This window comes from Nycticebus coucang, chromosome 2 (assembly GCF_027406575.1).
Source record: "Nycticebus coucang isolate mNycCou1 chromosome 2, mNycCou1.pri, whole genome shotgun sequence".
NCBI classification, from domain to species: Eukaryota; Metazoa; Chordata; class Mammalia; order Primates; family Lorisidae; genus Nycticebus; species Nycticebus coucang.
The window spans coordinates 37,312,814-37,340,271 of record NC_069781.1 but is presented as its reverse complement, the minus strand read 5'-3'; the positions used below and the strand labels follow the sequence as shown (position 1 = coordinate 37,340,271).

General features: G+C 38.4%; 1 protein-coding gene and 1 non-coding gene across 2 annotated transcripts in view; both read left to right on the top strand.

Moving 5' to 3' along the window:
• LOC128569331 (myb/SANT-like DNA-binding domain-containing protein 3) overlaps window positions 1-27,458 on the top strand; it is a 154,020-nt gene that overhangs the window by 102,793 nt on the left and 23,769 nt on the right. Inside the window, exons 6-7 of the mRNA XM_053567510.1 lie at window positions 15,706-15,854; window positions 17,614-17,679. Of these exons, the coding sequence (XP_053423485.1) occupies window positions 15,706-15,854; window positions 17,614-17,679 (215 nt within the window). The remainder of the gene's footprint in view (window positions 1-15,705; window positions 15,855-17,613; window positions 17,680-27,458) is intronic.
• LOC128580006 (U6 spliceosomal RNA) lies at window positions 19,146-19,252 on the top strand. Its single transcript, XR_008378371.1, has one exon. It is a non-coding gene; the product is annotated as a U6 spliceosomal RNA (small nuclear RNA).

The following is a 27,458-nucleotide window of genomic DNA, read 5'->3' as shown; positions in this document are numbered from 1 at the left end:
ACTGTACATTTGTGTCCCCCAGTTCATCCTCCTTTCTGGAAACTTCATGTATTTCAAAAAAATAAAGAAGTACCTCATGTCATTTTCTGTTCTTCTACTCTTAGTTCCTTTGAATCAGAGATGACAGTTTTCATCCTTCACCATTGACTTATTCTGGATATATAGAATACTAGGCTTTTACAACTACCTATTAAAGTTTAATAAATTCTTACTATGGCCCTTTGGATTACAATGGAAAAATAATTTAGTGATGTTCTTTAACAAAACACTGTGAAACATTATTTTATCCACAGTATAATCTGGATATTAGTAATCACAGACTTTTTCGTCCAGAAATATCTTCTTAAAGTTCTATGATAGTTACCAGTAATGGTTTTCTTTGAGAGGTTTGTTTTTAGAACGGAAAACTCTGTATTCCAGGATCTCTTGCAGTTTTCTGAATGCCCTCTGTTACCATTTCACACATTCTTACCCACTCTGCCCCTGTTCTTACTCTGCCTGCAGTCCCACCCCTGCTTCTCTGTTTTAACTCTGACTTCTCCTTTTGGACTGAAAGGAAGCGCTGCTTCTCATGTCACCAATTCTTCTTGGAAGCCTTGTGTGCTCTTTTCTACAGTCTGAGAGGTGAAAAATAACCTCTGTGTAGCACTTACTACACTGTTGTTATCACCTGGCTCCCAGAGGGCAGGAACTTTGTCTTGCTGATTTCTATCTTGGGTCAGCTTGTGAAGGTTGGGCATTTTAGCATGGGTCTCTATACGTCTTTGTCGAATGGGTGTCAGTCCACAGGTTTCATTAGGTGTTGGTTAAATTAAATAATTTCACATGAATTAGTTTAAGCCCATATTTTCCTAACTGCTAAATAAACTTAACTATATTGAGAAGAAATGGCACCTTCTATTAGAGTAAGAAGAAAGGAAGGGCAAGGGTGGATGTTTTTCAATAATAATATCTTTCAGATGTGCATAGTATTTGATAGCTTTCAAAGAGCTTTTTACAAAATCTTATTTGATTCTGTCAGCAGTGATATGAGGTAATATCCCTCATAATTTTAAGGACTCAGAATTATGATTTGCCAGAATTATAGAGCTGAAGTATAGATGACATTGAATTTATTCATTTATTTATTTATGTATGCATGTATGCATTCATGCCTTTGAAATTTACAGTGTTAGAAATTCAAAAGCCTTAAAAGGCTGTACAGTGAAATGTTTCATTCCCACTTCTGTTCCCAGCCACCCAGTTGTCTTAACCAGAGGCAGTCACTGTGATCTGTTTCTTGTTTAATCTTTCAGGGGTATTTTTTGCATGTGCAAGCAAATATGTACATATATCCTTTTTCTTTTTCTAACTAATGGCAGCAACATAGTCCTGCACTTTATTTAAAATTTTTATTTTAAAATGTACATTGCATACAGAAGTCTCTAAGACACATATATACAATTTAAGGAATATGAATTTAAAAACACTTATGTACCTAATCTGTAGGATACCAAATAGAATATTGCCATCATTTCCAGTACCAACATTAACCTGGCTGTGGAAGGAAAGGGCAATGGTGCCACCCTGAAGGCTTACAGAGGAGATACTTTGCACAGCCTCTGGGTCTGAGTCTTGCATTTGGCTGCCCAGAGGCTTTGCAGAGTTCCCTTTTGGGGAAGTCACTGGGCCAGGCCAAGAGTATTGTAGTCACTGCCCTGTGTTTTCGACCCCTGGCTCTCAGGAGTATGCCAATTAAATAAGTGTGCTAAGTTGGTTCAGGCAGCAGGACATGGGGCGGGAGGGGGCAGGAACTTCGTAATGGTCAAGCGTAGGTAAGAATCTGGGCCAGGTTTACCTGGACGGTCTGGCTTCTGATTGAAGGAAGGGTGTGGTGACTGCACTGGGCTTCTTGGTAAGGACAGCCATCAGCAGAACCATCTGCAGAGTTACACAGACTGATTGTCTCTTATATCTTATATATAGCTGTCATCTTGGGGTCTTCCTTCGTTATTGTATCTTTTCCAACAACAATCAATTCTTCACTTCTCTGACATGACCTGGATGCCCATCAGTTCAGTTAAATCCTGATAATAACTCCAGCTCCTGGGGTTAGTAGACTCACCCAGGTTAAGGGCTCAGTCCCATAGATTGCCTCCGTTTTCAAACCAGCTGCAAATGAGGACCCCAGGCTTCCTCTGTTTCTGTCTAGGTTGACCACAAATTTCCAGCTTCCCATGACCACCCTTCAGGTTCAGTGATTTGCTACAATGACTCGCAGAACTCAGGGAAGCACTATAATAATTATTAATGGTTATTTGTATAGGATACAAATGCACAGCAAGATTAAGAGGTACATGGCCCTCGGTTCCTGTTACAGGACCACCAGGTTTGACTGTCCAGTATGCGGTAATAGACTAACATGCTGAAACAGCAGGTGTTGCAGCAAAGAGTTTAATAGTCAGATGGCCACCAAGTGAGGAGGTGGGAGGGAACTTTAAATCTGCCTCCTCAAGGAGTTTTGGACTGGGGTTTTTAGGGAAATTTTGATGTGGAGAGGGCTGAGGAGCTTGAGGATGATGATTGGTTGAGAAGTGAAGGGTGAAGTCATGGGGCAGAGAGATGGAGAAACTGCATTCCTATGCTGAGTCAGTTCCTTGGAGGCAGTCTTCAGACTGACTGGTATCAGTGACCCATTAGAATGCAGGATCTGGGGCAGCACCTGTGGCTCAGTGGATAGGGTGCCAGCCCTCTATATCAAGAGTGGCGGGTTAGAACCTGGCCCCAGCCAAACTGCAACAAAAAATAGCTGGGCGCTGTGGCGGGCACCTGTAGTCCCAGCTACTCAGGAGACTGAGGCAAGAGAATTGCCTAAGCCCCGGAGTTGGAAGTTGCTTTGAGCTGTGACACCACCACACTCTACCAAAGGCAATGAAGTAAGACTCCGTCTCAAAAAAAAAAAAAATGCAGGATCTGGAAAATATCCCACACGGAAAACTTGGGATTTCTTAGTATTAAAGATGTTATGTATTGGCCGGGCATAGTGGCTCACATCTGTAATCCTAGCATTTTGGGAGGCCAGGTGGGAGGATTGCTTTGAGGGTAGGAGTTTGAGACCAGCCTGAACAAGATCAAGATCCCCATCTCTATAAAAAATTAGAAAGATAAGCCAGGCATGGTGATGTGTGCCTGTAGTCCCAGCTACTCAGGAGTCTGAGGCAGGAGGATCCCCTGAGCCCGCATTTTGAAGTTCCAGTGAGCTATAATGACATCACTGCACTCTAGACTGGCCTTTTAAAATGCATTGGGAATGTCGTTCCTCATCTCTGGATGACTTTGTGTAAAAGCAAAATTATCTACATATTGAATGATTGGAATGAACGTGTTCATGAATTTTCTTTTTAAAAATGCCTGGGTCTGAATTTTTTTTTTTTTTTTTTTTTGAGGCAAGGTCTTGCTTAGTTGCTTAGAGTGCAGTGGTGACATCATAGTTCACTGTAGTCTCAAACTCAGCTGGGACTACAGGTGCGTGCTACCACACTTGGTTACATTTTTAAATTTTTTTATAGAGACAGGGTCTCACTATGTTGCCAGGCAGGTCTTGAACTCCTGGCTTCAAGTGGTCCTCCATACCAGTCTTCTGAAGTGCTGGGACTATAGCAATGAGCCACTATGAATGGCCCTGATGTTTTCTTCAAGGAGCTTTTTAAGAGCAACTGATTTACTTTCTTTAATAATTATCGTACCATTGAGCTTCTGTTTTTCCTTTTGGTAGAACTTGATAGTTATTCATTTTACCTAGGTTTTTGAACTCCCTGGCTTAAGGTTGTTTATAATGTACTAACCCTTTATTACCTTTTAAATCATAATCCGCATTAAGCTTTTAGTCTTTTCATGATACTGTTTTTGCTCTTTCCTTTTATTTTTCTCTCTCAGAAAAAAGCCTGCAGAAAAGACTGTTTATTACAAAGTCTTTTCAAAGTTCTTTGGCTTTATTAATCTTTTCTGTTGTAACTTATAAATTTCTGGGTATATATATCTCCCTTTTGTTTTCACTGGATTTTTTTTTTAAAGCTAGTTGTGCATTTATTCATTAAAAATTGTCAAACAATTACAAATGAGTATTCTGTGGACAGAATGACATTAAGGTATTTAAAGCCATAAAAAGACAAGTTCTTAGTGACAAGTCTCTGTAGCCTTCTATGTTTAAATATTTCAGATAATTAGCTACATACCAAATTACATTTGGTAATTAAATGTTATATCTTCATTGATTCTAGCCAGTACATACACAATTTTGTAAAGATAGATGATTAGGGAGGTATTTATGAGATTTAATGGGTGGGTCCAGGGGCTTAGGTACTCTGGCCTATTACAGAAATTATTGCCTACCAGCACTAGTTTAAACCTCCCAGATTGATCCCAGATTTGTTCTTAGCCAGTGTACTTAGGGAGAAACTGATCTTACTCCAAGTTCCAGGGGTGGGTCTTATTTTCCAGGAATAAATTCATACTCTTTCCTACAAAGGGCTCTGGAATCCAGGTCTAAGTACCATGTGGTTGGTTTGGGAATGGGCCAGTAACATATTGAGAGGAAGTTTTGCTGAGGGCTTCTGGGAAGAATCTGCTCATAACTTGGAGCTACTGGAACTCACACGCCCTGTAATTCATTGGATTTTTTAACTTTTTAAATAGTTGCTTTGTGAACTTCTTAGCCATTCTTTTAAGATTTGAGAAGACAACTCTGAGGTGAAGGATAGAGCCAGGGTAGCTGTGGGTGGTGTTCCAGGAAGAGGGGAAGCCCTGAGGCGGGAGAGTATCTCTGTTACGTTAACCTTAGCGAGAAAAGTGGAAGAGTTAGAAGTGCAAGTGGTAGAGTTCAGTGGAAAGATTTTCAGGTTAAACATGGAAAGTACTCTTTTAACCTGTTTTAGTTTAGCAATTTGTAGCACGGCGGTTACGGTGCCAGCCACATGCACTGGGGCTGGCAGGTTTGAACCCAGCCCAGCTAAACAACAATGACAACTGCAACAACAAAATAGGTGAGTGTTGTGGCAGGCACCTGTAGTCCCAGCTGCTTGGTAGGCTGAGGCAAGAAAATCACTTAAGCTCCAGAGTGTGAGGTTGCTGTGAGCTGTGAGGGTACGGCACTCTACTGAGGGTGACATTGTGAGACTCTGTCTTTAAAAAAAAAAAAAAAGATTTATTTTATGTAATAACTATAACGAATAGAGAAAATATACTAGTCTCAGCCACTCATTAGTTTTTTGAGCTGAGCCTTTTAAACTTCATTCAGCTTCCCTATTGATATTTGTAGCTGTCAGGATTAAATGAGGCGAATGGGGCTGTACTCACCATGTAGGTGCAGAATAAATGGTTGTTAAGTGTTTTGAATGTGGCGTGTTTACTAGAAAGTGATTTCTTTGCACTTTTGCACACTCCTGTGCTTTCGGTATCCTGACCTCTGCTATTCTCGATAGTCTGTAAACAGCTATGATCCCTGTAATCAGTATCCTCTGGAGTGTTAATATTTTCCTTTGATTGTTGTTTCACTGAGCTGGACTTGAGATGTTATTTAATTTTCTCTCCTCATATGTCATCAAAAGCAGAGGTGATTATTCTCACCGTTGGTAGCCTTAGGTGCAGTGGTACCTAAGTGCTCCCACTGGTGAGCACTATCTTTTTCACACACTTGATCAAGGGATTTCCTGGTTGTGCTGCAACGCCTACCATAAACAATACTGCTGGTAAACAGGTGATTACTTACCTCTTCGTACTGTATAGGTATAGTATTTTGCCTTTTGGGTGAGTCTTTTCTTATTCCTAAAGCGGTTCTATAATACTCTCTTCCATTAACCACCATTTCTATTTTATTGCCATCTCAATTTTGCTTGCTTTTATACTTTAAACCAGGAGTAGGCAAAATTTTTCTGTAAAGGGCCAGGTGGTGAATACTTAAGGCTTTGCAGGTCACATCTGGTCTCTGTCTTATCTGGGTTTTAAAAACATAGAAACCATTCTTAGCCTGTGAGTGTGCAAAAATAGGCTTTGGTCCAGATTGACCCACTGCTGCAGTTTGCCGCCCAAGTCTTGCTTCCTGCTTGAAACGGTCCATCAACACTTTTTTTAATATATGGTAAAGTGACTGCAAATAGTGCCTTTATGCCAGGTGGGCTATACTGTTTCTCCCCTTGTTATCACTTTATTTTTCATTACTTCTCTATTTTCTTCACCTTTGTATTTGCAATCCATGTTCTCCATTAATCATGTCTACAAATGAGAAATCTCTTTTTGCTTAGTATAGTCTTTGGCTTTACCTATTCCCTTAATTACTTTATCCATATCATTTGAAAACTTTACCCATTCCTTGAGGAACATACTGAAAGGAAAGAAGAGCTTCCTTTTGGGGTCGGCGGTCATCCCTTTATTACTTTTATTTTCTTTTTCTAATAGGAATTTACCAGAAAATCAGTTTAACATTTTTATTTATGTTTTTTATTTTTGAGACAGAATCTCACTTTGTTGCCCTTGGCTGTGGTGCCATACTTCACAGTGATCCTCTTGCCTCAGCCTCTCACAGAGTAAGTAGCTGGGACTATAGGTGCCCACCACAGAGCCCAGCTATTTTTAAAGATAGAATCTAGCCCTTGCTCAGGCTGGTCTGGAACGCCTCAGTTCAAGCAATCTTCCTGTCTAGGTCTCCCAGAGTGCTAGGATTACAGACGGGAGCTACCGTGCCTGGCCCTTAAAATCAGTTAACATTACCAGATTGCTCGTTGAAATTAATTCTGTCTGTTCCCTTGCCTGATTTGACCACCTCTGTTCTGCTAGTCTCCTTCACGTTATTTTTACCAATATCCTACCCACCACCGCGAGAATAATCATTCTCAAACATTGTTTTTATCACGTCACTCCTTTAAAGACATACTTAGATTTGATATTCAGCATAGTAATTTGGAATTTAGGGAGTATTTTAAAAAGCTCATTTTATTTCAGTATATTAAAAGACTATTTTCTATTGAAATGAGCATGGGCTTTCTAAAATATAGCAGTCTGTATGCAGATCAGGTCACATTTATATGTACTAGAAGTGTGTCATTTCAATTTAAAAGTGAAACCAATGGTATGTGTATATCGAGACCTAATAGTGTGTTAAATTCTGTTTCTTAGTAGAAAGAGCAGATTGAATCTTAGAAATCCTATTTCTACGAACAGTATCTTGGGGGGGGGGGTGTTTATGCAGACCTTGCACCATACTGTAGGGCTGAAAACTGTTTTTATAGGAAAGTCATTATTGTGATTTTGTTCCTCCCTCCTTTATGCTGAACTTTAAGGAGAAGAAACTGGGACAGCAGAAAAAAAATGAGGGGAAATGGGGCCTTTCCTTGATACATTGTGAGTAGAGAGGTTTCACAATTAATTTAATACTTTTTTGTTTAAGTAATGGGAAATGTCTTTGGACATTTGTTTAGTATAAAAATATTGTTATTACCATCGGTAAGGGACAAGTCATGATCTTTGAGCCTTGGTCACCTTTTAGCATTACATCTTTTGAAACTGTTCTGTCTTATTAACTTGGTGACCCAATGCTGAGATTTTGGGTAATAGCCTGGACTTAACCAAGAACAAGTCATGTCAAAGCTAACCTCATTTACTTTTTTGGTAGAGTAATAAGATTGCTGTGTTAGGGCTGAGCCTTACTTGTATTATAGATGAATCTGAGCAAAATATGTATCAATCACAGGAAGGCAGGTCAGATGATAGGTACAATTCTAGCTAGTTAACAATGCCCTTATAAGGTATTCAGTAATAGATTAATTTTTCTATAAACATTGGACATAGATTTCTGGTAATACGACACATGGTTCTCTGTTTTTATCCTGTTCTAGTCAGTGCTTTTACTAATGACTCAGATAAAAGAATGAGATATTACTGTCAAAATTATGAATGTGTAAATCTAGAAGAGATAGTAGATGATAGAGTTCAAAAGATTTCAGCATGTTGAGATAATCGAAAATTTGATAGAAATAAATGCAAAGTCCTAATCTTGGGTTCCAGAGGATAGTAATGGCATGTTTTGCAGGCCATACCTACAGAGTTCAGTATATTTAAGAATTTCAATATGGGTTTAAAGTTTAATTTTGTTATCAGAAAATTTAATGTAATCCTGCCTGTGTTATGTAAACGTAATGTACAGAATAGTTAAGGTATTAGTGTGTCTGTACTGTGGTTAGTGTTTGGTTCTTGGCCTCGTCTACAGTAGGACCTCTGTCAGTTGACCACCCCAGGGACAACATGTGGAGGTGGTCGACAGAAGGAACTCAGCCAACTGTGCCGATACACATAGTATGTACTTTACCTTCTTATACAGCTTTTGTTAGAGAATTTCATGTGAAATCATACATAATTAAAACATTTTAAAAGCATACGTACAGTATGATAGAAAGTCAACATATTTACTGTTTTCTCATTCTTTCTGGAAAAAAAAACAAAAACAACAACCAAAAAACAACTTATCTTGGTCTTTTTCTTATTCTTAGTACAAATGTAAGTGGAGGACGCATTCTCATCTTGGCACTGGCTACACCACTCAGCAGACTTGGGCATTTTTCATAGCAAATGACTTGAGCTCTATTATCAGGTGCCTGGCAACCTCTTGTTTTTGAAACTCTGCAATTTCCGTGTCATCCTCACTTGCTGCTTCCACTTTATCAGCTGCTTCATGCACTTTTAGGCTGGTCTGTACTTTGGTCAATAATCACTTGGAAAATTCTGGGTCAGGTTTTCACATCGTTGTTCATTGGAACAAAACCTTCAAAATCTACTTTGATTTCTGCCATGGATGATTGACTGATGGGACCAAAACATGGTGCTCTTGGGTTATGATAATCCAGCTTTCTTGAAACACTTCTGTATCATTTCTGGCTGAATTCTATTCCAAGCAGAACTAATCCAGAGGACACATCCAGAGCAGTAACTGAAGCAGCAGATGAAGTTGTTTCCACAGGACCCACTGCAGTGGCTAGGCTCAGTAATGCATTTTAAATGCTTTGATGATGACTTGGTCAAGAGGTTGGATTTTTGAGGTCATGTTTGAAGGTAGAAATTTCAATGTCATGTTTGCGAGATGATTCACTTTGCGAGTGGCCAGGACAGTTTGTCTACTATCAATAGAACAGACTGTTTCTTCCTCTTCATTTCTTGGTTGATATCCCTTACCCACTGCTCACATAGGGCACCAGTCATCTGTGCAGATTTATTTGATCTCCAAGTGATGGGAGGTCTTCAGGCTTCAGGTACTTTAATATGTGTGTTTTTGCTGATTTTCTAGTTGCAAAGGCTTTAGTTTCTCTCTGGTTGAGCTAGTGCAAAGCAGAACTGTGAAACGTCCTTTGGAAAGCTTTCTGCTCTTACATTTGTCATTCTTTATGACGAGGCTTCTTTGCCTTGAAAAAGAGTTTGCACTCGTTAGCAGTAAAGATGCTATTATCTTTAAAGCCTCTGATGAAGTCCAGGAACTTTTTGATGAACTCTTCTACAACTTCTACTGGAATTTCACTGGATTCACCACACAAGATTTTGTAGAAGATCATCTGTCACAGTTTAAATTTCTTGAGCCAACCACTTAATTCTTGGAAATCTGCCAAGATTTCCCCCAATTCCTGGGTGAATTTTTTAGTAACTTTTTGGATCATGAGCCCAGAGATTCGGGTGTTAACTGCCCTCATTTGTTTGAACCAATTTTGCTGACTTATGGAGGGAAGTTTGCCTCCTTTTCTGCTGTAGGTCTCTGCTTTCCCTGAACATATGTCTCAGAGTACTTACGTTGACATTTTTGGATGTTGCTAACTGCAGTCTTGCTAACGCCAAAATGTTCTGCCATCTTTCTTTGGCTCCCGCTTTCCAGAAAATGTAGAAGATCAACCTTTTCCTTCAGTGTTAGCTCTTCGATTTCTTTCTTTTGGGCCATTATGTCTAGATTAACTGTAAAATTTTTCAGAATGTACCTACAATTCAGACAAGTCCATCACATTGAAAAAATCTTCCACAACATGTGATAAACAATAGGATGTTAGGTCTAACCCAACATGTGGTAATAATAAAACATGAGAAAATAACTTATACGAAAGAAAAAACTAATACAAGTAAAGGGCAAAATCCACACATTCTACCCTGTGGGGTAGAGTGGATTCAACTGGTCAAGTTATGGAGGGTAAATTAATATTGTGTGTCACCGTCCAGCTGGTTAAGATACAACTTACAGAGGTGGTCAGTATACATATAGAGGTCAGTCTTCCTTTGAGTACATGAGGTACATGTCCAGTCTGTGAGAATTAGGTAAACTTTTGGAGGTGGTCAACTATGGGGATTCTACTATATTATGAAATACTGAAGCTGGTGGGTGATCAGGATGGTGGGGAGGGGGTTGGACACTACAGCAAAGGAAGAATTGTTGAATAAACTTGAGAGATCTAGTCCTAAGAAGGGAAAACTTACACGTGATATGATTGTTTTTGAATTTTTAAATGATATTTTGGGCTAATTACATGTAGATTCAGAGGCCAGAATCTGAGTCCGCGGGTGTGGAAGTTATTAATATAAAGATTTTGGGCTCAGTATAGGGAATAACTTATCCATGAAATGTATTGGCGTGGTGAGATATTAAGCTATCCATCACTGCAAATGCTTTGGTGGGGGCTAAGTGGCAATGTCATCACAAATATTGTTGAAGCGAGCCCTGTATTAGATGGAAGATTGGAATAAATGGCTTTCTAAAGTCCTTTTCAGCACTGGCATTCTTTCAATGTTTGTTTAGTTATAGAGATATTATGACTAAGTGTTTGTAAATACAATAGATGGTTGCTTTCTCCATTTGTCTGTGCCCCTTCCTGTTATACAAAACTTTTTTCTGAATTCCTTCTGTGATTAGCTAATTTCCCAGTACATCCTCTGGTTCTTCTTCTTGCCTCTTGTTTTCCAGAAATTAAATTTTTGCTACAATATTATTTTTGACTTTAGTGGATATTCTTATGAACTTAAACTTTTTTCTGGTGCCTCAATTTTTTAATTGTGAAATATAGTACATATTCAAATGTGTATACAAATTTAGACATTTGGTTTAATGAACAAAAATGAAACGAGCTTTTGTGAATTCTACCTGCCAAGCCAAGAAATAGAATTTTAGCAATACAGTTGTCTCTCGGTATCCACAGGAGATTGGTTTCAGGATCTCTAAGAATACAGAATCTGCCAGTCCTCAAGTCCCACAGTTGGCCAGGCAGAAGCGAGGATGTGGAGGGCTGGCTGTACTGCATGGCTCCCACGTCCCTCTCCAGTCGCGTCTTTCTCCCACCCACCTGCTGTGCTGCAGTTTGTGGAAATCATTCTCTTGCTTTCTTAATACTTTTTCCATGTATGATAGATTCCTTAATAGTTTATTTATTTGGCTTTTGATGGATTTTAACCTTGATATAAGTGGAATCATGTTATGCGTCTTCTTCTCAACCTTTTTTTGCACAGCATTGTGTTTTTGGGATTTGCGTTTGTGATGCGCCTAGCTGGACTTCATTCATTCTCAATGCTTGTTGTATTCAGTCATTTTTACCACACTCTTTTATAGTCCATTCTGCTGTCGGTTATTTGGATTATTCCCAGCCTTTTGTTCTCATGGATAATGCTGTTGTGAACATTCCTACAGACGTTTCCTGGGGTATATGTGTAAGAGATGTTCAAGTGTCTCACCGAGCAGTGAAAGTGTTGGGCATGAACCAATCTTGTTTTTCATGGGAATGCCTGTTTTCTCCAGCTGCTCTCCTGACTCGGAAGCCTACCCAGCAGTTGAGGATGAGGTTTCCCTTTGCTCTTTAGCCTTATAGTTCTTGGTAATGTCTTTTGTTCTCAAAGTTTGGCTATTTAGTGAGTATAGGTGGTATCTCCTTATGGTTTTAGTTTTCATTTTCTTGATCATTAGTGGGGTTGGACATCTTCTCATGTATATTGTTCCTATATGCTTCGTCTTTTATTTCTATCATTTCTTTATACTTCCCCCATTGATTATCTGTCTGTCTATCTATCTATCTATCTATCTATCTATCTATCTATCTATCTATCTATCTATTATTTATTTTTTGAGACAGAGTCTTACTATGTTGCCCTCGGTAGAGGGCGGTGGCGTCCCAGCTCACAGCAACCTCAAACTCTTAGGCTTAAGCAATTCTCTTGCCTCACCCTCCCAAGCAGTTGGGCTACAGGTGCCAACCACAAGGCCCATCTATTTTTTTTGATGCAATTGTCATTGTTGTTTTAGCAGGCCTGGGCTGGGCTCAAACCCTCTAGCCCAGCTGTATGTGGCTGGCGCCTTAACCACTGAAATACAGGTGCGAAGCCATGATTATATATCTTTTTAAAAATTGATTTATATTATTTATGTATTCCAAGTATTCTACTGTGTTCTACATTGGTTATATGTGATTGTCTTTGTAGTTTGTCTTTCTATTCTCTTTATCGGGCATTCTTTATTTCAAAATCAGTTATCAGTGTCTTGTGTTTGAGCTCTAGATCTTTATAGTTTTGCCTTTCACATTTATACCTTTAGTTAATCAATAATTAAGGAAATCTTCAAACACATAGGAAAGAAGAAAAACATGAAGTGGATCCCTTTCTATATATTCATCTTCAGAAAGTCCAATTTTGTTTCATCTTTTCTTCCTTCCTTACTTTTTTTAGGAAGTATTTTAAGCAAATCCCAGTATCAAGTCATTTTACCTACAAAGATTTCAGTTCTACTAATATGTTAACTGCTTGATGTATGAGTTACTGAGAGAGGCAGGTTAAAATCTATTATGGTAGATTTGGTAATTTCTCACTGTCGTTTTATCAATTTTTGCTTTATAGATTTTGAGGTTATCTTAAAATGTTTAGAATTATTATGTCTTCTTGATGAATAAAATTCTTCATTCTTGTGAATGGATCTTCTTTATTTCTCATGATCCTTTTTGCCCTGAGGTCTCTGTTATCTGATATTAAATAGAACCTAGTAGGCTTCTTCCATGACAGATACAGTATCTTTTCCGCTATCCTTTTATTTTCAGCTTTTGGTATCATTACATCTTAACATGTATCTTATTAGCAGAAGATAGCTGGCTTTCTAATTTTTATCCACCCTAAGTGTGTGTGCCACTGAACTTGAAAATTTAGTTCGTATAACAATATTATAAATACTAACATACTTTAATTTTTTTTCTGTTGTCCTGTTTTGTGCTTTTGTCTTGCCTCTGTTTCTTTCTCCTTTCTTGTTTTAGATTGTTTTTTTCACTACTAGTTTCGAAGTTATGGATTCCACTTCTTCTAGTGGTAACCTCAGCAACTTTAATGTGTATATTCAACTGGTCACAGGCTAGAGTTCTTTTATGTCTCTGTTTGCCTAAACACTTTAATTTTAATCTCTCAAAATTTATATGCTGTCGTTATAGTGTATTTTAATTTCCTGTTTAAAAAAAATTGAACCACACAGGGCATTGTTGTTGTCTTAGATGAGTATAGTCAGTGTTTTGTTCACACATCTGCCTATTTGTACCTTTGTTTTTTATATACCTTTGTGTGTCTGACCTTCTTGTAAAGATCATTTTTTCTACAGCCTTCAGAATTTCCTTTACTCACAGTCAGCAAGTGACATATTTTGTGAGTTCTTAACTTATCCTAAATTTTATTTTATCCTCATTCTTGCAAGATTTGTCTTCATATAGAATTCTGTGGTATCTTAGCATTAGCACATTGCAGGTGCTATTTTACCATCTTTGGCTATTGTATTTTATTAATAAGCAATTTGGTTTTGTTATTGCTTTTGAAGAGTCACTTTTCCCTCTTATTCTTGCTTCTTTGAAGGTAATCTTCCTCTTCTTTCTGGGTGCTTTGAAAATATCCCCTATTTTTCTTTGTTGTTGTTATGTAAGTCCTCCATGATATTTCAGTGTGTGGATCCATTTTTGGTAATCCTGCTGGGATTGATTTGGCTTCTTGGATATTTAGGTTAGTATCCTTTTTAGTTTTAGGAAGTTTCAAGAGAAATTGCTGAGAATATTGCCTAGCCTCAATCTTGTCACTTGTTGTGGAACACCAGTCAGATTTTTGTTAGACCTTCTGACTCTGTCCTGTCCTCCGAGTCTCTTTTTCACGTGCTCCATTTCTTTCACCCTCTGCTGTGGTCTGGGTAATTTCTCCTCCCCCTGTTTGGTTCTTTTTAAAATTGGCTGGTTTTGCCAATTTTATGATGTTTTATTTCCTTATTTGTTGTGGATGTGTGTGTGAGGGAGGGAGGGAGAGAGAGAGAGAGACTCTGTGAGTGTGTGTGAAAGCTGCTTATTTTTCTCAGAATTGTATCTGTGGAAAATTGTTGAGGTCTACGATAAAGTTAGTTTTCTCCAGGGAAGACTGCATTTACTTCTATCATTTGCCAAGTGCCACTTCTAGTCCTTGAACTTAAAATGAATTCAGAGCTTGGGGTTTTTCAGAACAACCAAGTAGTATTTTAAGTCATAATTATCCAGGTAAGGGCTAGTTTGTGGCTTTCAATTCTCAGGGAGATATTTTTCTTTCTCTCCAATGCCATGGCTTACGGAGGCCCTTTGCCTCCCTAACCCCTTAAATAGTCCTTTTGGAGGACGGCAGCTCATTTCTCACTTTTTTTGAGTATACAGCTTTTCTAGGGTCTCCAGATTCCCTTCAGGTGGGTAAGTATTCTTTGTCTGCTAGTCCCAGAGGCCTGCAAAGCCAAACATTGACAATTGAATTTATCCGGTTTGGCAGATGCCTTCAAGGTGAAAATTAGCTTTAGTGAGCTCAGTTGACTTTGTCTATTCCTGTCTTCATCTAATTTTTGTCTTGAATATTCCATGCTCTCTTAGCAATGTATGAATGTATTTAAGACAATTTTTAAGGTATTTTATTCAATATATTGTTGTTTTCAGCAGAAGGGTTAGTAAAGGTTCCTAGTGTATCATGCTTCTAGAAACAGGGGAGTCTGTTTTTTATTTTTATTTCTCTATTCTCTGTTAGGTTTACTGTTCTTGATAGAAGTGACCTTATATTGACCTTCCTGGGCCTTGGTAGTACAGGGCTTATTGTTCAGTGGACAACACTCAGTTATATGGGTAGATTCTAACTAGAAAACACTTTGAGGGTTTCCATTATACATATTTCATATCTATTATATTTTTAAAACTTCCTAATGTTTGTTAAGGTAGGTATATTTTTATTACCTTTATTTTACAGATTAGTGAACTAAGACTTAGAGGAAGAATCTGGACACAAATCTGGTAATGAGTAGGGCTAGGATTTAAATTCATGACCTCTGACTTACAGTTCTGTGTCTTTTCCACTAATTCCACTTAATTAGAAAGAAAGACATCTTTCTTAATGATGTCTTAAGAAAGATGTCTTTCTTTCTAATTAATGTTGTTGACATTTGGTCAAATCTATATTATCTAGATGTGAAAATTCGAGAGAAACCACTGTATTAACAATATTTATGTGGAATCATCTTAAAATCCTAATCTAGAAGACATTTTTAGCTGAACTTAAGCTTTCACCAGTGACTTAAAATTATACATAGATTTCTATTACAGAAAGCACAAAGAAAGGAAATAATTGGCTTTTTTTTTTTTTGCTGTTGCGATGCTATAAAATACTTTTGCTATAAAAACAGGTAATTTTTGTCTTTTCCAACAGGTGTGTATGTAATATAGATTGCAGTGGATACAGTTTTAATCCTGTGTGTGCTTCTGATGGGAGTTCGTATAACAATCCCTGTTTTGTCCGAGAAGCTTCTTGTATAAAGCAAGAACAAATAGATATAAGGCATCTTGGCCACTGCACAGGTAAAATCCATTCTACTCATTCAGAGACCTGTCCTTAATATTACAAGTCTATAACCTTATTTTTATATTTTGGTACTATTCCAAATTTATAAAATGAGAAACCTTTGAAGCTTTCTTTTCTTTTCTTCATATTTCAGAATTTCTTTTGTTATTAATTTCGATATTTTTTTCACTTATTTTCATCTTCTCAAGACATAAACCATGCTTCTTGGTTGTTTATTTAATTACTAAGCTGATCCTAACGTGAAATTATAGTTTTATTTACAGTTATAAGATGATTTCAAATTTGTCATGATTATAGCTATTTAAGAGTTAACATATATTAATGACAGTAAAACTATGTATCTGTTAGTGTTGCCACATATTTCTGAAAGTTTTTTTCTAGAGCATAATAATTTAGTTTGTCTTCACATTATCTCTTTGGTATTTTTGCCTGAACATACTATATGCTGTTAAAGATTTCAGTGGTGTAGCGTTACAGAATGTTAAAGGAAAATTATTACCTTTGATTTAACATTCTTTGTGCCCTTCTTGCTTTTGGTTATGGCTTAGAAGCCTTAGGACCATGTAAGAATAAGATTTTTTACTTTTGACCCCTAGTAGAAATAGCCAGTTTTTATAGCCAGAGGTCTTCAGTAATGTCCACTGGGAAAGTGGATCATTTCCCTGTGACGTATGTGGAGCAGGTGCATTCTCACGGACTAGGATTGTACACTTTTCCTGCTTACCTGCTCCTATGGATAAAGATTGTGAGGCAAAGTTTGGTATTTTATGTTGGTACCTGATTATCTGTGACATATTGCACAACTGATTGCAGCACCTTTGGTCTAAGCCACCACAGGATACCCAAGAAGCTCATCAGAGGATTTTTAGGAAGGGAGTGGGTATGGTCATGAGAGAGGAAACCACTTGCGAACAGGGATCCCTTGTAGGTAGATTGTTTCGCTTTGCTTTACTCTTGAAGTATGGTTTGATTTTCTTTCGTGAGGTAGTATTTAGAGTTTAGGTGGATAGAATAGCTTAGAAAAAAAAATATCTTCTCTGAGGAACTGGAATGATACTCCCTGGAATTTCAAGTTCAGAGCACTAGGCCAAGCTTGAGAATTTTAATTGAAATTCATGAAGATTTTAACGTAAAGGTTGGCCCTTACGTTTTATTTAGTCCCTTCTATATGTTTTCATCCCCACCTAACTGTACTTTCCTTTTGCCTCCCCCTGCCACCCCCAGGTATTGGGAAGCTTGTACTTATCCCCAGATATCTATGGTTCATTTACAAAGCCTTCCCAGTCTAGATGCAATTCACAAATTAGGGTCATTTTTTAAAACATAGAATCTATTTAATATGACAGGTCATTTTTTAAATGTTAAATGTTGTTTGATAACACAGCTAAGATTCTACATTTGTCTTAATCTCATGTTTCCAGGGAAACAGTGGTAGGAGAAGGTAAATTGTTCAACAGTTATTTTTAGAGAAAGATATGTGTTGTTTTAGTTTATATAGGAAAAACTTTAAAAGCAAGTGACTTGTTGAGCTGAAGTCCAAATGAAATTATATACTGTTCATCATGCAAAAAGCTTATGTACCTAACATGCCTCGAGGCTTGAGACAGAAAAGGCACAGTTGATCAAGAGATTGGTGGAAAATGTGAGCAGGATAGTGGGTAGAGAGTTAAGAGAAACCTGGAATAATTTGGAACAATTATTGGTGTGACTTAAACATTGTATGTATCTTAATTTGAAAATGGCTTTCTCTTATAGACACTGATGACACAAGTTTGTTGGGAAAGAAAGATGACGGACTACAGTATCGACCCGACGTGAAAGGTACTGAATCGTGATTTTCTAAACTGTGGCCATCTATTGAGATACGGTCACTGAATGTCCTTAGAAGTTCTGTTTTCATTATAAAAACTCCTTCTGCTTTGTTCTCTATAGTATTATACATAATGCAGTTGATCATTAGTATTAATATTAACTGAAACAGCTGGGACACATCTCTGTTTATAGTATATCCTCAGATACACTTTTTGTGATCCAAGTTTGCATTGAAATAATTACAGATTCACAGGCAGTTGTAAGAAATTATACAGAAAGATCCCTCTTACGTGCTTTTAAAAAATCCTCTTTATAATAGAATCTACTATTAAAATATTAGCACTTGCCCTCTGTGCTCAAGTCTTTGAGCCTTGTTCCCCCTGCCTGGAACTCTTTATTTCTTTGTTGGACTTACTCCTACTCATCCTTTTAGCTTGGAAGTCATTTCCTTTTGGGAAGTGTCCCTTGACCCTTACAAGATATTTGTAACCCCCTCTAGGCTGAGTTCTGTGAGGACAGGAGACTGTGTCTGTCACGTGCACTCTGTATCCCTAACACCTACCAGAAGATCTGGTACATAAATAGGTTTTCCATACTTGTCCTAAGAATGGGTGTGGCTCAAAGAAGCTGTGCGATTTATTTGCACAAAATCTCACGTCTAGTAAAGGCCAGAGCAGAGACTAGATTTCAGGTTCCTTGACCTCAAGTCCATTGCTCTTTATGCTTGTTTTCACATCTATAATTTTATTTGATTCTTATAACTACCAGATAGATAAGGACCAGTGGGAACATTGAGAATCAATGAGGTCCTATCTAGTTAACCAAAATAGGTATAGATCTTTGCACTTTAGACCAGTAACTTCCATGTAATTGCTCTGTCACAAGTATACCTTCTACCCATCTGCTAATACTATGGTATATGATTTTTTTAATTAAGATATTCAATGTACCTTTTATACCTATCTAAAAATATGTAAAATGGGAATGATAATAGTACTAGTACCAATCTCATAAAATTTCACAAAAACTAAATATGACAATACATGTCAAATGCTTAGAGCAAAGTCTGACATACTCGTAAATGTTCAATAAATGGTAGCTGTTATTATCATTGAGCAATTTGTTACTTCCCTAATTTTAATTATATCTAAACCATGAGCCCTTGAAATATCAGTTTCCTGTTGATATAAAGTACTGTATTTAAGACAGGTAATCTCCTTTATTTCCATAGGAGACATAATAAATCAGCCCCACTTTTATTCATTATACTGATAGTACATGACTCTTTATATGAAGACCATTTTTCAGTATTTATAAACTTATACTTAGGGCAATTTTGGGAATTGTGTGTGCCCAAAACACTTGTGTGCTGTTGATAAAATCACATAGATAATGTCATGCTTAGGCTACTGAAAATTCTTTACATATAATAATTGAAATATAACTTAAATTATCATAATTAAAAGATTTAATTTGTGCTCACTTCTGCAGCACATATACTAAAATTGGAATGAAACAGAGAAGATTAGCGTGGCCCCTGTGCAAGGATGACACGCAAATTTGTGAAGCATTCCATATTTTTGTTAACCAGTATGATGAAAATAAATTATATATAAAACCAGTGCATGGTGCCCCAAGATTGCATTAATGTACACAGCTATGATTTAATTAAAAAAAGATATAATTTATTGTGTACCTTTCTTTCTTTTTTTTTTTTTCTTTTCTTTCCTTTTTTCCCTTTTTTTCTTTTGACAGAGTCTCACTCTTTTGCCCTGGGTAGAATGCCGTGGCATCATAGCTCACAGTACCCTTAAACTCCTGGGTTTGAGCTATCCTCTTGGCTCAGCCTCCCAAGTAGGTGGGACTGCAGGTGCACACTCCAACACCTGGCTAATTTTTCCATTTTTAGTAGAGATGGGGTCTTGCTCTTGCTCAGGCTGGCCTTGAACTCGTGAGCTCAGGCAGTCTACCCACCTCAGCGTCCTAGAGTGCTAGCATTATAGGCATGAGCCACAGCGTCTGGCCTATGTGCCTAATTTATATTGATCATTTTTACTATTTTTAGGTAGAAAGATATCTGGTACATGATATATTTATTGTGGTAAAGCTGGTGTGGTAGTGCATGCCTATAGTCCCTGCTACTCAGGAGGACTGCTTGAGCTTGGAAGTTTGAAATTGCAGTGAGCTATGATGACACCACTGCACTCTTGTCCAGGTGGCAGAACAAAGTAGAAATTTATTATTGTCATTAAAGTAGTACACTTACAAAGTGCAATAGAAGGCTGGGTGCAGTGGCTCACATTTGTAATCCCAGCACTTTGGGAGACTGAGGCAGTACGATTGCTTGAGGGCAGTAGTTTGAGACCAGCCTGGGCAACATATTGAGACCCCATCTTTAAAAAAAATCAGCTGAGCATGGTAGCATGCACCTATACTCTTAGCTATTTGAGAAGCTGAGACAGGAGGCTCACCTGAGCTCAGGATTCGTGGCTGCAGTGAGTTACATTCACACTACTGTACTCCAGCTTAGGCAACAAGAGTGAGAAAATGTCTCAAAAAACCAAAACTGCAATGGAAGTTCAGCAAAAGCAAGATTACTTTTTAGTGGGGAACAGTGGAGATCTGAGTAATGTCATGGAAAACGTGGAACTTGAGTGAACTTTGAAGAATGGTTATGATTTGAACAAGAGTCAGGACATTTAAGGAGGATAGAAGAACATAGGCAGAGATGTGCAGGATGTAGGAGTGTGGTAAGGCATCATTTTTGGCTGGAGAGTAGGGGCTTAAGAGGTAGAAGTGGAAGGCAAGGCTAAAAAGTCAGCTTGGACCAGGTTCTGTAGTATTGATTGTTGTACTATTCTAGGGAATTTTCATTTTATTTGTGGGTACTAGGAAATGATGTCTTTAGTATAATATTTTGAAAAAGGCAAGGCTACAAAGTTAACCATTTGAATGTTACCAGGCAGGAACATTATGCTTGTTGTACATATTGCAATGGAGGTAGGGAAGTCAATTAGGTATACTCAGGAGGATAGAAATCTGCTTGGATATGAGAGAGGGATAGAGAGAGAACAGAGAGGGATAGAGAGAAGAACAGAGAGAACAAGCAGAGAGAAATAGAGAGATAATAAGGACTAAGACTTTAAGATCAGATGACTTAGATGATGGATTCTAGTCATAGACCTAAGGTTGTTGGGAGAGGAAGAGTATTTGGAGTAAGGAAAGGGAGGGTTCAGTGGTGGAGTTAATTGATTATATTTTGGAGTTTGCACAGGCGGAACTCATCCAGGTGATTTTGTTCAGCATAAATTTCCAAGTTGGTCCTTAAGAATAAGAGATTATAACTAAGCCATGAGAGTGAATGAGAGAGATTATAGAGATTATTGCTCTGTCTTGCTCAGTAGTCACTGGCCACATGTAACTATTTAAATACAAATTAATTAAAATAAAATTATACTCGTCCTGTTTCAAATGTTCAGTAGCTACATATGACCAGTGACTACCATATTGGACAGTACAGATATAGAACATTCCCAGAGTTGCAGAAAGTTCTGTTGGACAGCATGCTATTTAGAAAGAAGAAAAGGCCAATTTAGGATGAAGCAGAAAGGGAATTGAGGAAGAAAAGCAAGAAGAGGTAAACAGAAGCCACAAGAGAAAGGAAGGCTAATAGCTTAAAATGCCACAGAAAAGTGTAAGAGGACTAAACTATACTTGAATTTGAAGACAAGGAGATCATTGACAATTGGACCAAGGAATTTCTTCCATGAAGAATGAAAGACAAAACCCAAATTGTGAAAGTGTTCTTATAGTAAGAAAATAGAGGTTAAAAGATAAGAGTAAGTATTTACTTCGTAAATATTCACATCTACAGTCCACAGCTTAGACTGAGCAGAGATCTAGGGGTGGAAGCTACAAAATGAAAAGCAGGAATGTAGCAGCAGCAGGAAGCTGGAAGGGTGGGAAGGTGGTGCTCAGTTAAGAATAAGCTTTCAAAGTTGCACTTTTGGGAAGAGTACTCCTGAAATTGAACATTTGAGTGTCCAGAACACTAGCTGGATTAGAGCTCTACTGAAGTAAGAGTGTTAGAAGCTCTTTTGTAGGCCGGGCACAGTGGCTCACATCTGTAATCCTGGCACTCCAGGAGGCCAAGGCCGGAGGACCACTTGAGCTCAGGAGTTCAAGACCAGGTTGAGCAAGATCCATCTCAAGTAAAAATAGAAACTGAGTTGGGGATTGTGGTGGGGACCTGTAGTCCCAGCTACTTGGGAGGCTGAGGCACGAGGATCACTTGAACTCAGGAGTTTGAGGTTGCGGCGAGTTAGGCTGTGCCTCCCTAGCCTGGGCAACAGAGTAAGACTCTGTCTGCAAAAAAAAAAAGAACTAAAATAAAGTTAAAAAAGACTTTTGTAGATATTGAAGTCACAAAGGATATGATGATGGGGCAGGAGTTGTGTGGGAGATATAGGTATGTGACATTTAAAAACTTTATTATAGGGCAGTGCCTGTGGCTCAGTGAATAGGGCGCCAACACCATATGCCGAGGGTGGCGGGTTCAAACCCAGCCCCGGCCAAACTGCAACAAAAAAATAGCCGGGCATTGTGGCGGGCGCCTGTAGTCCCAGCTGCTCGGGAGGCTGAGGCAAGAGAGTCGCGTAAGCCCAAGAGTTAAAGGTTGCTGTGAGCCGTGTGAGGCCACGGCACTCTATCCGAGGGCGGTACAGTGAGACTCTGTCTCTACAAAAAAAAAAAAAAAAAAACTTTTATAGAAAACTTCAAAGATAAATTATACCCTCATATTAATTTGAAAAAATAAAAAACTCAATAAAAGAAAACTTCAAAGATACATAAATAGATTAGTATAATGAACCCTCATATACTCAGTATACCCCTTTAGCAGTTACCAATTTTGTGTTGTACTTGTTTTGTCTGTATACCTCCACCCATGTGATTATTCTCATTTTACAGTTTTTTAAAGGTATAATTTATAACACTGAAACACACAAATCTTACCTGTCAGTTTTGACAAATGAATACACGCTGCACTCCCTGCACTTCTCATGATCAATAACATTTCCATCTACCCAGGAAATTCCTTTGTGGTACATGGCCTTTTACTGTGAACATTTTGATTCAAAGAAATTTTCATACAACCCAATGTCTAACCATAACACCTTTTTATTACAAAGACATTCTCACTTCGTTCCTGAGCTTCACCTCACCGCAGCTCTGTCACCCCATCTTTGATTTCATTCCTCTTTTCATTTTTATTTTTAAGACAGACTCTCACTCTGTTGTCCAGGCTAGAGTGCCAAGCGTCAGTCAGCCTAGCTCACAGCAACCTCAAGCTCCTGGGTTCAAAGCGGTTTTCCTGCCTCAGTCTCCTTAGTAGGTGGGACTACAGGTGCCTGCCACAATGCCCAGTTAATAATAGAGAGGGGTCTCACTCTTGCTCAAGTGGGTCTGAACACCTGTGCTCAAGTGATCTTCCCACGTCGGCCTCCCAGAGTGCTACGATTCCAGGCGTGAGCCCCTGCGCCTGGACTTTGACCTCCTTCTTGAGCCTCTTTAGTTTCCCTACTGCTGCTGCTGCCCACGGGTACCAGAGATAATGACATAGCAGTATCATTGTTTCCATGACTTGGTGACTGCTGCTTATATATTTCAGCCCAGATCTTTTGGTGTGTACTTTTTAAAATAGTTTTGCCAGATTTGCCTTATCAGAAGGTAAGACTGTGAGGCAGGTCCTAAGCTTGCTGAAGGAAATCTGAGAGTGTGTCAGGAGTGTAGTCCAGAGTCCTGGTAAGGATGTTTAGAAGCCTCCTGGAGAGGAAGGTTGTTGGGAGGTGGGAGTGGAGTGCTGGCTGGCAAGTGACCACGGAGAGCACTAGGGGACGGTGAAAGGGAAAGAGGTCTAGGAAGTAATGTGGTCTTGGCATCTTCACTTCCAGAAGATGAGAGGGGTCTTTTCTGAAAGAATGGTTGAGGGAGGTGGATGAGTTGACTCATATTTGAAAAGGTGTTTCTCTGGGCAGAGTGGGGAGGCTAGAAAGGAAGAGTGGGACTGGTCCAGAGTGAGAGGTATTTATACTGAGGTAGATAGTTCCTTAATGAGTCCCAGGAGAAATGACAGAGTAGGTAGGAATTACCTGGGTGGGTAATCCCTTAATGGGGTGCAGTGAGAATGGGGTCTGGAGAACTGTGTGGAGGGATGTGTTAGTGATGAGGGTTACGAGATGCAGGGTAGTGGTGGTGGCAGATTGGTTTCTGAATGCTTTGTGGGTGAAAGGAGCCTCTGAGTGACCAAGTGTACTTTTGTACTGCACATACACACATTGTGCAGAGACGAGCAGTTGCAGGTGGTGTTCATGGAGCCTGTCGCCACTTGCCTAAGGGCATTCTTTAGACAGGCTCGTTCTGTGCCCAGTTCTTACTGTGTGTAGGCTTCATCTCTGCTGTGGTTTGTGAAGCCACGCTTTATTACATCTTTCAGGGCTTTTTATCTGTCCTTTTTGAAGTTGTCTAATGTATTTGGCCTAGTAAGCAGGTGCTTGGCCATTCTGCTTTTGTCCATTCCCTGTACATCTCCCAGGGTGGTGTGGCAAAATAGCAGCCTAATGACTAAGAGCTTGCACTTTGGAATCAGTTTCTGTCTACGCTTAAAAGCTGTGTGTCCTGATTTTTTTGAGCCCCATTATCACGTCTATGGTTGGGGGCAGGAGTATCTACGGTATAGGGTCACTCTTAATAGTAAATGCTCTATTACTGAATTCATTATCAGTGTCATTATGGTTATTGCTGATACTTTTGTTTTCCGGCTTCATTTTTGGTAATCTGGCTTTGTTCAAAAGCCTCACCACTGGTGAGTGATCTATCTTGCTATTTAATATTACGGTTTATGAGTGACTTCATCTAACAATTATTAACAAATGCCTTGCTCTGTTCTGTGTGCTTTCACATATTTATGCTATTAGTTAATCCTCATAACATGTTATCCTCATTTTGCAGATGAACAAACTAAAACTAAAATTTTGTTGCTATGTCGAATGGCAGAACAAGGATGAAAATTCAGACTTTCCAAGCCTAAGCCCTGTTGCTCTTTCCTTTTGTATCACAACTATTCCAGAATTCTGTTCTTCTTCCTTGCTTTCTTTGTTAATTACCTTCAGAATATTCAATCTATTATCAGTTATCACATTGGTGAACTTTAAAATTTGTTCTTTAGCCTTGCTCTTTTCTCTGAGCACTAGTTTTACATATTCATTTGCCTGTTAGGTTCTTGTATTTACTTTTTGCTTATTTTGCCATTGCCTCAAATTGCAGGAAACACCCTAGTGCCTGGAACACAGTAGGTGCTTAACAAACATTGGATTACTGGAGATCTCAATTTGACCTCAGTTTACTACATTATCTCTATTGAACCTCCTATTGTTGAGCTCCCATTTAGAGTTATTTTTCATTTAGAGTTATTTTTATGTAATTTTGTATTGAGAGTATCTTCAATAAAGAAGATAGTTCTGCTGAACACTTAAATGTATTAGGGTTAGTTCTGGGCACTATTCTGAAAGATAGCTGCAAACTAAACTCGTTCAAATTAAGGATAGGACTGGGGAAGTTTAACCTTAAGAATAAGAGATTGGTGGGCCATAGTGAAAGGGTGAACAGAACCGTGGAACTCTACACAAAGTTAACGAGAGATTTCATTCAACATGAGGAAAATCTGATAGTACTGGAATTAACTGTATTATGGGTTCTGGAAGTGTTCACTAGGAAACAGACACTGAGGGTTGTAACTGAAGGGATTCCTTCATCAGACCAGATGGCCTCCAAAGACCCTGCCAGATCTGAGTTTCTGAGCTCATTCACTTCCCAAAGCATCTTCAAGCTGTGTTTATTTATTTCTGTGTCTCTAGTGTCTGTTCCTACTGCTGAGCTTTGGCTTAGCTTTTCATTGCCACAAGTTTGGATCATGTACTAACCTTCTAGTTGGTCACCCAGTCTACCTGGACTTCCTAGTTCTCCTGCCCCTTTTTCTTGTCTGCTGTTATTTTAATAGCTTTATTGAGACATTGTTGGCTTATCAGTAGGTTCACCTGTTTAAAGTGTACAATTCAGTGGTTTTTAGTATAGTTATACAATTGTATGCTTGTTGCCATAATCTAAGATTACAACATTGCCATGTTCTAATCTTAGATTAGAACCTCCCCCCCAAAACTCTCACACCCATTTATTAGCAGTCAGTCATCCCCCCTCCCAACCACCGTCCCTAGACAACCACTCTCAATTTTTATGTAAAATGCAGCTTTCCTTGTTTTGCTTTTCAGCTAGAAGGTCTTCAGTGTCTTCCTTGTCCGTAGGATTATGAAAACTGTCTCACCTGGAATTCACATCCTCTAGCTTCAGCCCACTTTTCCAGCTTTGAGTTGAAACTCTGAATGTGCCACTCTCTTTTTTTTTTTTCCCAGTATTTGGCTGGGGCTGGGGCTTTGAACCTGCTACCTCCGGTACATGGGGCCGGTGCCCTACTCCTTTGAGCTACAGGCGCCTCCCTGAATGTGCCACTCTTGCTGAGTTGCTGCTTGTTGTTAATGCTGTGTGCATTATACCTTCCCTTTGATTTCCACCACTCCTCAGTCTGAATCTGTGCTTTGAGGTCTAACTTGAGTCCTACTCTATCAATAAATCCTTCCTTGAGTAATACAGCCTACAGTGAATTCTCCTTTGAATTTGAACTTCCATAGCACCTAGCATTATAAAATCATTTTGGTGTTTAATTATACACTGGCATATGAGATTTTTTTTCCTTTGTGTTGTTGACCTTGTCATGTGTTTTTGTTAATTCCCTAAGTTGATTGTAAGCTTCTTTAGGTCAAGGACTATGTATGCTTTTTCTTGATAAACCTGTAATTGCATTCAGTATGTAACTATGCACAGAAATAGTGTAATATAATGAATAATGTTGGCATTGAGTGAAATGTTGAATTTGGACTCTGTGAATTTGAACTTTGATGTGGACTTCACGGCCTGATTACACATATCAGTGTTATATGGCTTTACTTTTGTCTACAGCTTGAAACCACATTCTTTGATTAATTCAATTAGTGAACATTGATTGGTGGCATGTTTTGTCTGTTAATTTCCCAAAACTCTGTTGTTAATTTAGTTAACTTTTTCTTGCTGCTTTCGTGTAGCTGAATTCTTCGATGACTTTAAGCTGCATATTATTCTTGAAATTCCCTACTGTGTATAGGACTTTCTACTGGTAGATTAGTACGTTACCACAGCCTCTGCAGACCAATGGTACTATTGTTATACACATTATAGGACTTTATTATTATAGGTTGGTATATAACCTCAGTCTCTGTAGTACCTTTATTATGAATTTTCATGGTCATATTCTGGGGAGTGCTGTGGGAGATGACTTTTCTCTAGTCACTATGGCTTGATTGGGAAGGTAGAGTGGCATTTTAGTTTGAAACTGTAGCAAGAAAAGTACATTTGATTTTAGTGATTTGGTTTCTGTTGAACTATTTCTCATCAAGGCTAATTGCTTTATAAAAGTCTTCTGCTTTGATCACACATTTTAATAAATAATAAAGATCTGTTAATTAAGTTTTGACCTCTCTTTTGAAACAAAGTATAGGATTACTATAAGCAGTTCAGTTCACCAAGGGATTCAAGATGGAAACCTTTATTTGGATAATAATTTTGTCAATGGAAACTAACAAAAATACAATTTATAATTTTTTTTCTCTCCTAGTAAAGGATTTTAAGTTGTAGGACTGAAG